Source organism: Pteropus alecto, unplaced genomic scaffold (genome assembly GCF_000325575.1).
Source record: "Pteropus alecto unplaced genomic scaffold, ASM32557v1 scaffold57, whole genome shotgun sequence".
In the NCBI taxonomy this organism is placed as follows: domain Eukaryota; kingdom Metazoa; phylum Chordata; class Mammalia; order Chiroptera; family Pteropodidae; genus Pteropus; species Pteropus alecto.
The window spans coordinates 8,488,030-8,501,273 of record NW_006442508.1 but is presented as its reverse complement, the minus strand read 5'-3'; the positions used below and the strand labels follow the sequence as shown (position 1 = coordinate 8,501,273).

The following is a 13,244-nucleotide window of genomic DNA, read 5'->3' as shown; positions in this document are numbered from 1 at the left end:
CAGTGTAGTTTTGTTATAAGGTTGATGAGATGCCATAGGAATGTAATTCTTGTTTATATCAATTAGCCTATGGTAAAATTGGTCTTGTTATAGGTAGTATTGCTTAAATTCACAAAACCTATCAACAGTGTTATCGAGGACTTACTATACAAGTTTTTGGGTGGATGCATGTTTTCATTTCTCTTAAGGTATATCTAGGAGTGGAATTCCTGGATCATACGGCAACCTTTTGAGGAACTGCCAAGGTTTCTTCCAAAGTAGCCACACCATTTTATAATCTCATCAATAGTATATGGGGGTTCCAATTTCTCCATATCTTCACCAAAATCTGCTGTCACTGTCCTTTTGATTACAGCCATCCTAGTGGGTATGAAGTGATATTTCTTCCACTTTTTAAACTCAAATATTCTTTAAAAGCTGTTTTTTTAATTCCCCATTCCCCACTATACAATACTAAGGTCAGAGTAATGTCAGCATATCCATAGATTTTTATGTGTGAGTTGTTTTGAAATTTAGGATGTTTCTGGCTTCTTGTATATGTTTGGTAAAGGATACTCAAACTTTTCTAGTAATCTAAGGAAATCAATCTTATAACAAACCCATTTATTCCATTTGAACTGAAATACAAAACATTGAAATTATAACCAAAGTTCATTTCACTATCAGAAATATTAATGAACTGTGAAATAGCTTTTTAAAAAATTTTAAGTTAAAACTTTTTTCTTAGTCATCTAATGATTCTACTCTACACTCCACTGTTGTGCTCGCTTAAGAGTAAAAAGTTACTTAATAATGAAACATTATTAAACCTTTCAAAAACTGTCCCCTAAGCTACTAGCAAATAAACAGATGAGTATAAAATTAGGTCTTGAAAGAGGAATAAACTCCAAAGAACTCAATATCTTCCAACCTTTAGTCAAAATGTTGTAATCAAACCAACAATTTTAACGACATAATTCTGACAATTTGTTGATAGAAAACAATCTAAATTAAGTATCAAGAAATTTCACTAACCTGGCATTTTCCTCTTCTGGCCTTTCAACTTCATTTTCATCTACCAAAAAAAATACATAAATAAATAAATAAAATTAACAAACCACTCTTAAACTAGTATTATGAAAATCTGAAGTGATCATCACAAGCACTAACCTAGGTCCTTTGCCAAATCACTGTGCACATGCACGTCCCATGGGCCTATAAGCACATCCAAAGTTAGATCACCTTATAATGACTTAACAAGATTGCCTTTTATGAAAAAAATCAGCCTTTACTTCTTATAAAAATAAATTTGATATGAAAGACCTCTAGATCTTTGCAAAAAAAAAAACCCTACATATTTACGTTTCGAAGAGTATTACTAATGCTAAATCTTGCCACCAAAGATACTGAATTTATTTTACAAGTTTATCAAAATCAAAGTTTGTCAAAGTCACATCATCAAAGAGGTGCATGGTGGCCAAATACGTACTTTTACTATACCATTCTAAAGAAAAAAATACACATTTTGGGCAAGGAACAAATATTAACTTTCAAATCTAATATCGGAAACAGGCAAGAAGGGGCTGACTTAATAAAAGTTAAAAAAAGATTTCTAAACAAGTCCCTTTCAAAAAGTACAAGATGAACTAAATTTCTTTAAAGAGACGATACTGAAAAACTGTAAGCCTAAAGGACATGTGGTACTTCTATGACGTAGGTTAAAGAGCAGTCTCTTAAATTAAAAAGAGTTCACCTTATTACAGAGACATGCGGGGTTTTCTTTATGGGCCATAATGTATTCCATCTCTTCCTCTTTTAATTATTTTTAAAGCACAACTTTCAGACAAGGAAGTACCCTTGCAGGTGCATTCCATACAAATTGACCATCAAGAAACAAGACGTTAGTTTTATGGCATCAACTTTATTTATCTATTTTTACAGAATGACTGCTTCTGAAAGAAAGGGACAGAAAGAGGATCCTACAGCCAAGGGGCAAGAAGCAGCACATGAACACTGCTTAGAATCGATATAAAAAACAAGAGCAATGAGCGCGAAGGCCAGGCGGCCGAGAAGCCGCGGCAAGGAGGAGGGAGAGGATGGGGGCCAAGCCCCGTGCCAGCGACCGGGGTTGGACCCCGCCGCCGCAGGATGGGTGCGAGTTGGGGTTGTGGGCAGGGCGTGAGGCCGAGGGGGGCGGGGAGGCGCGCACAACGCGCTCAGCCTGACTTAGGCCGGACTAGGATCCGTACGAGAGGCCCCAAGCGGCGGCGTGAAGGGCCCGGGACGCCGACCGATTGCAAGCCGGGAGGGGAGGCTTGAGAGAACCCGGGAAAGAGAGAAGGGACAGGAAGTTCCGTACCGCCATAGAGCCACTCTTCCTCCTCATCCCCTCCGGTCCCGCCGCTCAGCTCCGACACTAGGCGCTCAACCTCGCCGGCCGACATGGCCGCCCCGAGCACAACTTAAAGGCTGCAGTCAACAGCCCCCTCCAACCCCTTCCCCAGCTTCACCGCCCGAAGGTGCGAGAGGGGCGCAAACCCGCCAGCGAGCAAACGAAGAAAGCGCGAGACTCAAAGCCACCGGGAAGATCCGCGGCAGCCGCGGCGGCGGCAAAGAAGTCTCAGACGCCGGCACGCCTGCGCAGGCGCAGCAGCAGCCAAGCGGCGCGGCGTCCCTAGGTGGATTCGCTTCCGCGGCGGCGACCTCCTGGGCCTACCTGCGCATGCGTATCGTAGTTGGCCCCCGCCCCCACAGAATCCCGCTTTGCCATTTTAGCGTTGATTTTTCTCTTGGCGTTCAGAGTAAATTGGGGTTCCCCTCCCCCATCCTTCTCTCTAATAACTCCGGATTGATCTTGCGTGCGAGTGCTCCATTGTTCCCGTCTGCCCTTGATACTTTCTTTTCTCAACCTTTTTTTGTCTTTTAGTCTTCCGAAAGGCCTTATTTTCTCTACAGGTTGTATCAACTTTGATACAGTATCATTCCCTAGCAATCCCGTTTCTCATTAGAGAAGAAATCACAATTCCTTTCTTAAGAAATTCATTTTTTATTAGTAGAAATAAATATTTTTACACAGAAATAAACAAAAAGAGAAAAAAATTAACTTTAACAGCTAACGGAAGCAAAACTAATAAATGAGTAATACATTCTCCTTGCATTATAGTTATAGTTAAGGTCAAAGAGCCTCCCCCGCCCCCCATCCACTACGCTCCTTTCTAGAGGTAACCCTTGTTATTTGGTGTGAATCTTTGTGAAACGTTATATACATTAACTTCAGGTGAATTGTACTGTTTTGGAGAAACTGAGGTTAACTAATCTTAAGGGATACAGTACTGTATGTATGTATCTGCGTATTGCTTTTCTTTTTTGACTCAATAGTATCTTACAGATCCTTTCATGTTAGTACATAAAAAATTGTCCATTTTTTAGTGCTTTATGGTATTCCATATTATTGCTCTCATAAAGTGAATATGGCTATTCGTTGGTGTACAGTTAGATTGCTTTCAACTTTTCACTTTAACTCACAAAAACCCTACAATGAAGATCCTTGTCCATGACTTCCTGCAAATTTTACAAGTGTTTCTCCAAGATAGAGCATAAAGTGTGTATAGTTTTTATTTCAATAGATTGTGCCAAATTTTGAGGCCACTTTTGAGAACACATCTTTCAAGAACATGACACATGATGGGTTAAAACTGGTATTCTAGTTATTAACTATATTAAGTATAAGTACCTAGTTGCATGACCTCAGGCCATCAACCTGCTTCAGTTTTCTCATTCATAAAATAAAGCTGAATTAGATGATTTTTAAAGTCCCTTTCGGTTCTAATGTTTTCAGACAGGACACTTCACTTTTCAACAGAAATTCATTTTAGTTTTAAAAATCAATACGTTTATAAACAATCAACATTTATTTATTTACTTAACGATTATTGAATATCTGCTGTTTAAGAACTTGGAAAGTAAAGGTATGAGTAAAACATAGTCCCTGCCCTCAAGGAGCTCTCTATTGCGAAAGGCTGGTAAACAATTAACTCTCCTACGAAGGAAAAGGTGGATATTCTACAACAGAAGCTAAAGTGTTTACATCCAGCAATATGATGTCATTTGTGTTATTTAAACAGATCATGTGGTTTCAATCCCCTTTACCTTCGTATAGTCTTGTACTGACTATTCCCAGTCTCCCTTATCCATTTAGGATAATCCCTTACATCCTTCTGAACTCTGTTGAGGTATAATCAACTTTTTGAAATCTTTCCTGAATTCTATTTTATCTCCTCCCATTTATTTATTCAATAAATATTTATGGAGGGTCTACCAAGTGTCAGGAACTCTTCTAGGCTATGTAGATTTAGCAGTGAGCAAAACAAAGCCTCCTTTCATGAAGCTCTCATTCTGAGACAGCTACTAAACCTAAGTGTATAGTATGTCAAGTGGTGATAAGGATTAGAAAGAAAAGTAGTAGGATAGGAGGACCGAGAGAGGACCCAAGAGGGATAGATCTTGGCTTTTACTGACAGTAAGAGAATGAAGGTTTTACATTCTGCTTGGGAGTATCATAAGGTAATCACTTATAATCTTGTCTATTTATCTTTCCGTTTATCATTCCATGAGCTTATAATGAACTTTGGTGGTTTCATGAGAGAACCAATTGCCTTTTATTGAGGAGCCTCTTTCTCCTTTCAGCTGCTTGAAATGAGCCTGTCTTTCAATGCATTACTTAAACTGAACTGAAGAAATTCTGAATAATGATGCATCAGAATTGCCTTCATAGTGGAGGTAGCATTTGTGTTAAGCTTTGAAAAGGAAGATTTCTGCAAGCAGAGAAGCCCATAAATCCCTAATAACCAGTCTTAAGAGGCCTCTTCTTTCCTTCCAAATTGTGTTCCTTCCCTGGGTAAGCTTCCTTAGTTAAATTTGTCTTTATCCCCGTACTCACCAGGGGAGAGTCCAAAGATAGGTAGCTTGAAGATATCTATAAAATTATGACCTCATCAAATTACAATACTCCATATATTCTGATTATATTTGTTTTCCATTTTATTGGGTTTGTGTGTGTGTGTGTGTGTGTGTGTGTGTGTGTGTGTGTGATCTGTTGGTTCTTGGCAAACAACAATAACAAAGCAACAGTTTTAATATATCTCTGAGAAATACTGAAAGGAAATGCTTGGTAGACGATGGTTAAAATGATGAGTTAAAGATTTAATAACAGTGCTTTGCTCAGTATCTAGTAGATAGCAAGTACTCAAAAATATGTTTTGAATGAATATATCATTTAGGTCTGACTGTGCTATTTGCTGCCAACTTTAAATATGTTGCTTAAATCTTAATGTTCATCAGTTTCCTCATCAGTAAACTGCTATGTCAAAGTAACATTTTACACCCACTTCTTGGGAGGATAACAAAGCTAAAATGAGGTCTCAAATGTCAAAGCATTTGACAAGCTAGAGGAAAGTAGGTGGTGGGTTATGGCTTAGGCCTTTTGTCCTTGTGAACAACCTGAATGACAGCATATGTGAGAGATTTACTTCCTCTCTAGATACCTCCTTGAGGAATTAAGCCCCAGTTATTTATTTTCTTCTATATTCTGACATATCTTAACATTAAATTTTATATTGCTAGCTGTTTCTGGAAAATTGTATCATCTCCTATTACATTTACATTTTTATGTAAACAGCACACTTGTTAAGGGTGAGAACAATTTTTTTTTTTCTGCAGTCACCAGATCCTGTCTTACAATGTCAAGCACGTGGAAAGTGCTTAGTAAATCCTTAAGTTTATCATGATATGGAGGACTTAGAATTGTGGCGAAGGGAGATATGCTTGACTTTATGAGGAATAGGAAATAATTGCTGGTTATTTTAAGCAGAGAAATACGAATCATATTTAAATAAGCTAAATTTGATTATCTGAAGCATGTAATTTTAGCAGGAATTAATTTGACTCTGCCATAACATTCGAGAGCAAGAAATGGAAGGAAGTTCTGAAACATATTTTAACATGGATGAACCTTGAAGGTATTGTGCTAAGTGAAATAAGTCAGTCACAGAAAGACAAATATTGTATTTAATTTATATAAGATTTCTAGAGTAGTCAATTCATAGAAACAGACAATGGTGTTTGCTAGGGGCAAGAGAGATGGGTAAAAGGGAATTGCTTAATAGATATATTGTAGAGTTTCAGTTTCACAGAATGAAAAAGTTCTGGAGACTGGTTGCCTAACAATGTGAAAATACTCAACGCTACTGGATCGTATACTTGAAAATGTCCAATTTTATATTACGAGTATTTTGTCACAATTAAAAAACAAATGAATAAACAAAAACATGTCCCACTGACTCAGTATATTTATTCCCCAGTCTGATTCTCTTAAGATTTTTCCCAATCTCAGTAACTGCCACTAACCGGACACCCAGACAGAAAAGTGGGCATTAATTAGAAATTTTCTCTTGGCCTCGCTCTCTTTCTCAATCTAATCACCAGGCTTTTTGACTTTATCTTCTTCACACCTCTTTAGACACCTTTCACTCTATCCCCTTTACGGGTGGGTATCCTTGTATACTCTGGCTCAAGTGGTTGCCGTTACTCTTTCCTAACTCTCCTCCTTGCTCAAAATCTTACTGCATTTAAAATATTGTCTACTTCTTTTTTCTAAACTCCAGATATATACAACTTACTTCCACTTTAAAAAATACTTCCATAGTTCTCCCTTGGCTGCTACTATTTAGAATAAAAAATAAGACTCACTCTGATCTAGTCCCTTCCTTTCTAGTTCCTATCTCCTGTTTCTTCTGGGTCTCCCTTCATACAATACACTGCAGCTATACTAAACTGTTTATAGTTCCAAAGAACATGTTGTATGGTTTCATGACTCTGCAGTTTTGTTCATGCTGCTCTTTTAGCCTGGACTCCCAGAAATGCTCCTCCCCATCCTGAACACCTGTGAACACCTGGTTTTCTTTGAAGGCAACTCAAAATTCATGTCCTGTATGAAACTCTGACCACTTCCCTTTTTACTTTACCCAGTCAGAATTTATTTTTTCTCATTTGTAAGTCTCATACATTAAAAAGATTATCACTTCTGTAACATTTTATTGCACTGGCTTGTTTTGTATGTATGGGTCCTTTTAATTCAGATTCTTTTGAAAGCAAGATTGTGGCTTATTTCTCTTTATATCCTCAATGCCCGGCACAGTGTCTGGAATATCATGCAAGTCCATTAAAAGTTGGTTGACTATGATATTTATTATACAGATATGAACTGAACATCTGTTCAACAATTATTGAACACCTGCTATGTTCTAGTGTTGGGAATACCAGGCCTCTAATCCATGATCTAGCAGAATAGATATGTTAAGAAAAACAAGTATGTTAAAACTTAGCCCATGATATGGCAAGTATTTAGCGGAGGTATCAACTGAGTGTTGCAAGTTGTGGAGCTGAGGGGAGGACAGGGTGATGGTAGTAGCAGTGGTGACTTAGGAAAATTCTGACATAGAAGTTATCATTAGAATGATTATTTTTGCTATGAGTTTTCCAGGCATAAATTCTTTGTGGATCAGTGAATGTATTTTATTTACCGCATGTCTTTGGAACTTAGCACAGTGATTATACTTAGTAAGTGCTTAATACTACTAGTTGAATGAATTGAACCCATGAAACATTCTGAGCTCTATCTGTTGACTTCCTTGTGCAGGTATGTAATGTTCCTGGCTGGGAATAGCTGGAGAGAAACTGAGCAAATCGTGAAGGACTTTGGTGCCATTTTAAGGAGTCTGGCTGTATCCTGTAGACAACTGAGCCAGGAGAGGCTTTTAGGCAAGAAAATAGTACCAGATTAGTTTAAACTGGATTGGAAGAGATGGAAAGCTGGGAAATGATGGGGATCACTGTAATTGTTCAACTGAGTGAAAGTGGTGTGTTAAGGCAGTGACAACAAAAATGCAAAAAGGGGCTGGATGATTAGATAAAGATGTGGTACGTATACACAACAGACTATTACTCAGGCATAAGAGATGAAATACTGCCATTTGTGACAACACGGATGGACCTTAAGATAATAATGCTAATCAAAATAAGCCAGACGGAAAAAGTTGAAAACCATATGATATCACTTATATGTGGGATATAAACCTAAAAGCAACAAATGAACAGGTCAAACAGAGACTCATGGACATAGACAATAGAGTAGTAGTTACCAGAGGACAGGGGAAAGTGGGGAGAGGGAAGCTAGATGGAGTAAAATGGGTCAAATATGTGGCGACAAAAAGAAATCTAACTATGGGTGGTGAACACACAATGCAATATATATATATGACTTACTGTTTAATTGTATACCTAAAACTTACTGGATTTCGTTAACCATTGTCACCATAATAATACTAATAATAAATTTGTGTTTTAAACCACTAAAAAAAAAAAAAAGATTTTTGAAGTAGACAAAGATTTATTGACGAGAGAAGAGCGTGAAGACAGAGAAAGTGAAAATGAGACTCGTAGGTTTGTTATTCAGCCTGTGTGCAACAACGTATCTGACAACAATCTATAAACTACAAAACATTACAGTTGGTTATCTTTGGCTGCTCTGAGTTTAGTCCGGGAAAAGTGGCTGTACTTCTAAAGAGATGTGTTCATTTCCAGGGAAGATATCAAACTTTGAATTCTCAGGGGCATGAAAAAGGTAATCTGAGCAGACAGTGAGAGAAAAAGAACATAGTTCAGCTAGTACCTAAGCAGCTCTTTCTGTCCCTGAATTTTCGAGGAACTCCGGAACCACCAAGCCTCGCTGACTTCTTCCCAACCCTCAGCATTATTCCGCGAGCGGGATCTTGGCGCAAGCCAATCATGATTCCCTTACGTCATCATCGCGCGCAGCCACTGGGCAAGTAAGACGCGGCACCGCGTGCACTGTGTTGATTGTCAAAGTCTCAGGGAGCCCCATTTCCGGAAGCCGTGAGTTCTGAGAAAAGTTCCTGTTCTTGAGTGCCCAAGTCTGCGAATCCCCAACTATGAGCGCCCTGGGCGTGCAGTCCTTTACCCAACAGGGCTGGGAGCAGGTGCTGGCCAAGGTGAAACGAGCTCTGGTCTACCTGGACGCCGCCTGTGCTGAAAGCCTGCACTGGGGCTGCGGATCTACCCGGCTCCTGGAGGCTGTGGGGGGACCTGCGTGTCACCTGCGGGAGTTCGAGCCCGCAGCAGTTGCTGGCGGAGCTAAGCAGCCCAAGGCAGTGTTTGTGCTGAGCTGCCTACTGAAAGGCCGAACCGTGGAAACTCTACGGAACATCATCTGCCGCAGTCACTTCCAATACTGTGTAGTGGTCACGGCCACGAACCATGCTGTCCACCTCACTGCTAATCATGTTCCAGCAGCGGCAGCAGCCGAGCTGGAGGGGCAGCAGCCCGTATTCGAGCAACTGGAGGAGAAGCTGTGTGAGTGGATGGGCAGCATGAACTATACCGCCGAGGTACTTCACGTCCCATTGTTGCTCGCCCCTGTTAGTCCCTACCTTGCCTTGACTCCAGCCTTTGCTTGCCTTTTCCCGCTGCTTCCCCAAGATGTGGATCTCCTTAACAGTGCTCGGCTGGACAAGAAGAGGATGGGAAGCTTGGGTGAGGTGGATTCCACTGCTTTGACCCCTGAGCTGCTACTGCAGATCAGGTGCCTGGTGTCAGGCCTCAGTTCTCTGTGTGAACATTTAGGTGTTCGGGAGGAGTGTTTTGCTGTAGGTTCCCTCAGTCGGATCATCGCTGCAGATCTGGCCAATTATGCCCCTGCCAAGAACAGGAGAAAGACTTCCACAAGCAGGGCATCAGTGGTGTTTGTGGACAGAACTCTGGATCTCACAGGTAGGTGAGATTACTGTGGAGATTTTCATAACCAGTTTCGAGACTTACACTGATTCAGCATATATTTTATTAACCTCTTAGAATATGTCAGGTTGAGAATACTAAGATGGACATAGTCCCAGATCTCACAGAGTTTCTAGTCTAGAGGGAGATACAGACAAGCAAATTAGCAAGTACAATCAATTTGGTAAATGCTGTAATGGATAAAAATACATGTACATGCACTGCCTTATTAAACAATAACAACTGCATCTAGCCCAAGGGAATGGAAAAATGTAACTATGCTGATATTGAGAACTGTCTACTTGAGAACCTTTCAGAAATGTGCGGATGCCAGTATTTCGAACAGTCCTTCAGAAGAGGCCTCTAATTTGTTAGAGAGGTGTTAACAGATGACCTAGTGGAAGGAAACTGTGACAAAACATGAAATAGAGAGTTGAGTTTTAGGTTTCTTTAAAGGAGTATTAAAAAATGTATGTCCATTCCAGGCTTAGTTTAAAGATACAATTCACTTAGAGACTTTGACCCCTCTAGATCTCAGGGTCACTTATAGTCACTAGATATTCATTCAGCAAGTATTTAATGTGGTGGCGCTCATAGTCTGAGTGCTGGGGAGACAACCATAAATCATAGACAAATAACATGTGGTTCCTTCCAGGCCTAAGCAAAGAATATTCTACTGATTATAGAGAAACTCTTTTCTTTAACAGCAGAAGTCACCTCAGAAGCAATCATGCTATCTCTGTCTTAAGTCACTTCTATGAGCCTGATTTTTTTTTTTTTTTTTTTTTAAATAAAGAGTGTAGTTTTTGGAATTATCTGCCTCCTGAGTTTGAATTCTTGCTTGGTAATTTACAAGTTGTATAGTCTGGAGCAAGTTATTTTAACTGACTCTTCTACTCTATAAATGAGCATAATAATACCTATCAGGGTTTTTGTAAGAATTAAGCGGATAATAAGTGTACATACAATATGGAGCTTAAAAACTGGTACGTCATAAGCTCTCAATAAATATTAGCTATTGTGATGAAGATAATGACGGTGATAATGATGATTCCTTGAATTACTGGTTTGATCTTTTGTACGTAGTTCTTCTGTCCATTTAACATGACAAGGCAAAAAGCAATAGTGAGACAGAGATAGAGATAGAGATAGACATTAGGATGCCAAATGTTATTTGATTTGAAGTGGATGGGATCAAAACAATAAAATGTGCCAAGTCCCACCCATTGTTGGAATGAGATCTTCCAAGCAATGATGGCTTTTTGAAAGATAACTTGGTTTCATGGAAAGTATTGAACTGTTGTTGATCTTGAATTTCAATTTGAGTTCATTAATTCTTTTGTTATTAAAAGAGTTAATACATGTGAAGTACCTGGAGCAGTTCCTGATACACAAAAAGCACTCTATATATACCTCTATCACTGCAAACTGTTACTATTCATTCATTTATTTTTTCCTTCATCTACAAAATATTTAGTGAGAGCCACTCGTTGCCAAGTTGTCTACTAGAAGACATGAGGGGTGCAAGATGAACTAGATAAACACTTGCCTTTATGAAGTTGGAGGTCTAGCAGAGAGAAGATCTGCTATTCTGTGCAGGTCTCTAAGCTCTTCTGGGTCTTTAGGTCTTCACCAGTAAAAATTTGGCTCTAAAGTTTGGGATATTATTATCCTATGACACTTTACCTGGATAACTATATGCTAATAATTTATTTATTCATTCAATATTTACTGATACCTATGAAGGCAGTGTGCTAGGTGCTGGGAATATAGTAGTAACCAGAGCAGACACAGGGCCTGCCCTCATGGAGCATTAAGTCCAAAACATAAGGCATACGTTGACTAGGTAATTGTGAGCTTGGTTAGTGTTACAGAGGGCAAACTGCTAGGCACTGTGTTATTGATTTTGTATCAGAAAATAAACACGTAAGTTATTTTTGATATAAAGGCTGTTATAAAACATTAATCCACCTTTTTTTTTCCCCCTCACATTTTGTGAGTTCATATTTTCTGTCTGTTTTAAACAGGAACGGTTGGACATCATGGGGACAACTTAGTAGAGAAGATCATTTCAGTGCTTCCCCAGCTTCCTGGCCACACCAATGACGTGATGGTTAACATGGTAGAGCTCACCGCACTGCAGAATGAGGAGAAACAGAATATGATTGCACCAGGCTGTCTCGCCCAATCCAAGTAGGATATGTAGTTTTTCTCTTTCTCTCTTATCCTGCTCCCTCTTCCCTTTTCTTTCTCTCCTAGAATATTTTGTAGAAAGGAAAACAAGAAAGCGTTGTTCTGGTTGAAAAATGCATAGTAGATAGCATTAAAAAAAAAAGCATTTTTCCTTAACTTTGAAATAACCATATTCATTAAACAATAAGCCAACAAGTATGGAATTTTATAGAGGTGTTATTTATTTATTCATTCGTTTATTTATTTATTAAACTAAGTTTATTGGGGTAACATTGGTTAATACAATCATATAATTTTCAGGTCTACATTATCATTTGACATCAGTATATTCTATTGTGTGTTCACCACCCAAAGTCCAGTTTCCTTCAGCTACCATATATTTGATCCCATTTACTCACTTCACCCTCCCCCTAGCCCCTTATACTGGACCCTCTTTACCCCTCCTTCCCCACCCTACTAGTAACCACTACTCTATACTCCTCTGGTAACCACTAATCTATAGTTCATATCTATGAGTCTCTGTTTGTTTGTCTTGTTCATTTGTTGCTTTTAGGTTTATATCCCACATTTAAGTGATATCATGTGGTTTTCAACTTTTTCTGTCTGGATTATTTCACTTAGCATGATTATCTCGTGTTCCATCCATGTTGTCGCAAATGGCAGTATTTCATCTCTTCTTATGGCTGAGTAATAATATTCCATTGTATGTATGTACCACAGCTTCTTTAGCCAATCATCGATCATAGGACACTTCAATTGCTTCCATGTCCTGACTACTGTAAATAATGCTGCTATGAACATTGGTGTGCAAATTTCTTTTCGGATATGAGTTTTCAAGTCCTTGGGGTAAATACCTAGTAGAGGGATTGCTGGATTATATGGTAGATCAATTCTTAGTTTTTTGAGGAATCTCCATACTGTTTTCCATAGTGGCTGTACCAATTCGCAGTCCCACCAGCAGTGTATGAGGGTTCCTATTTCTCCACATCCTTTCCAACACTTGTTATTACTTGTCCTGTTGATTGTAGCCATTCTAACAGGTGTGAGATGGTATCTCATTGTGGTTTTGATTTACATTTCCCTAATAGCTAGTGATGTTGAGCATCTTTTCATATATTTGTTAACCATTTGTATGTCATCTAGGGAGAAGTATCTGTTCAGGTCCTCTGCCCATTTTTATTAATTGTGATTTTTATACCCATTTTATCTCCCTTTAAGGTAAT

At 38.9% G+C, this 13,244-nt stretch overlaps 2 protein-coding genes across 15 annotated transcripts in view; one reads left to right on the top strand and one right to left on the bottom strand.

Moving 5' to 3' along the window:
• The window catches only part of FIP1L1 (factor interacting with PAPOLA and CPSF1), a 73,587-nt gene extending 70,965 nt beyond the window's left edge, over positions 1–2,622 (bottom strand). For 10 of the 13 annotated variants that reach the window (XM_015597575.2, XM_015597581.2, XM_015597576.2 and 7 more), the window contains exons 1-3: positions 2,339–2,581; positions 1,150–1,194; positions 1,015–1,054 (exon numbers count right to left, since the gene is read on the bottom strand). In XM_015597575.2, coding sequence (XP_015453061.1) covers positions 1,015–1,054; positions 1,150–1,194; positions 2,339–2,423 — 170 coding nt within the window. In that variant the 5' untranslated portion in view covers positions 2,424–2,581. Of the gene's footprint in view, positions 1–1,014; positions 1,055–1,149; positions 1,195–2,338 lie in introns of all 13 variants that reach the window. The other 3 variants (XM_015597577.2, XM_006922495.3, XM_006922499.3) reach the window with 3 other exon arrangements.
• Positions 2,623–8,860: 6,238 nt separating this feature from the next.
• The window catches only part of SCFD2 (sec1 family domain containing 2), a 352,474-nt gene continuing 348,090 nt past the window's right edge, over positions 8,861–13,244 (top strand). For both annotated transcript variants that reach the window (XM_015597487.2, XM_025040285.1), the window contains exons 1-2: positions 8,861–9,825; positions 11,856–12,021. In XM_015597487.2, the coding sequence (XP_015452973.1) occupies positions 8,988–9,825; positions 11,856–12,021 (1,004 nt within the window). In that variant the 5' untranslated portion in view covers positions 8,861–8,987. The remainder of the gene's footprint in view (positions 9,826–11,855; positions 12,022–13,244) is intronic.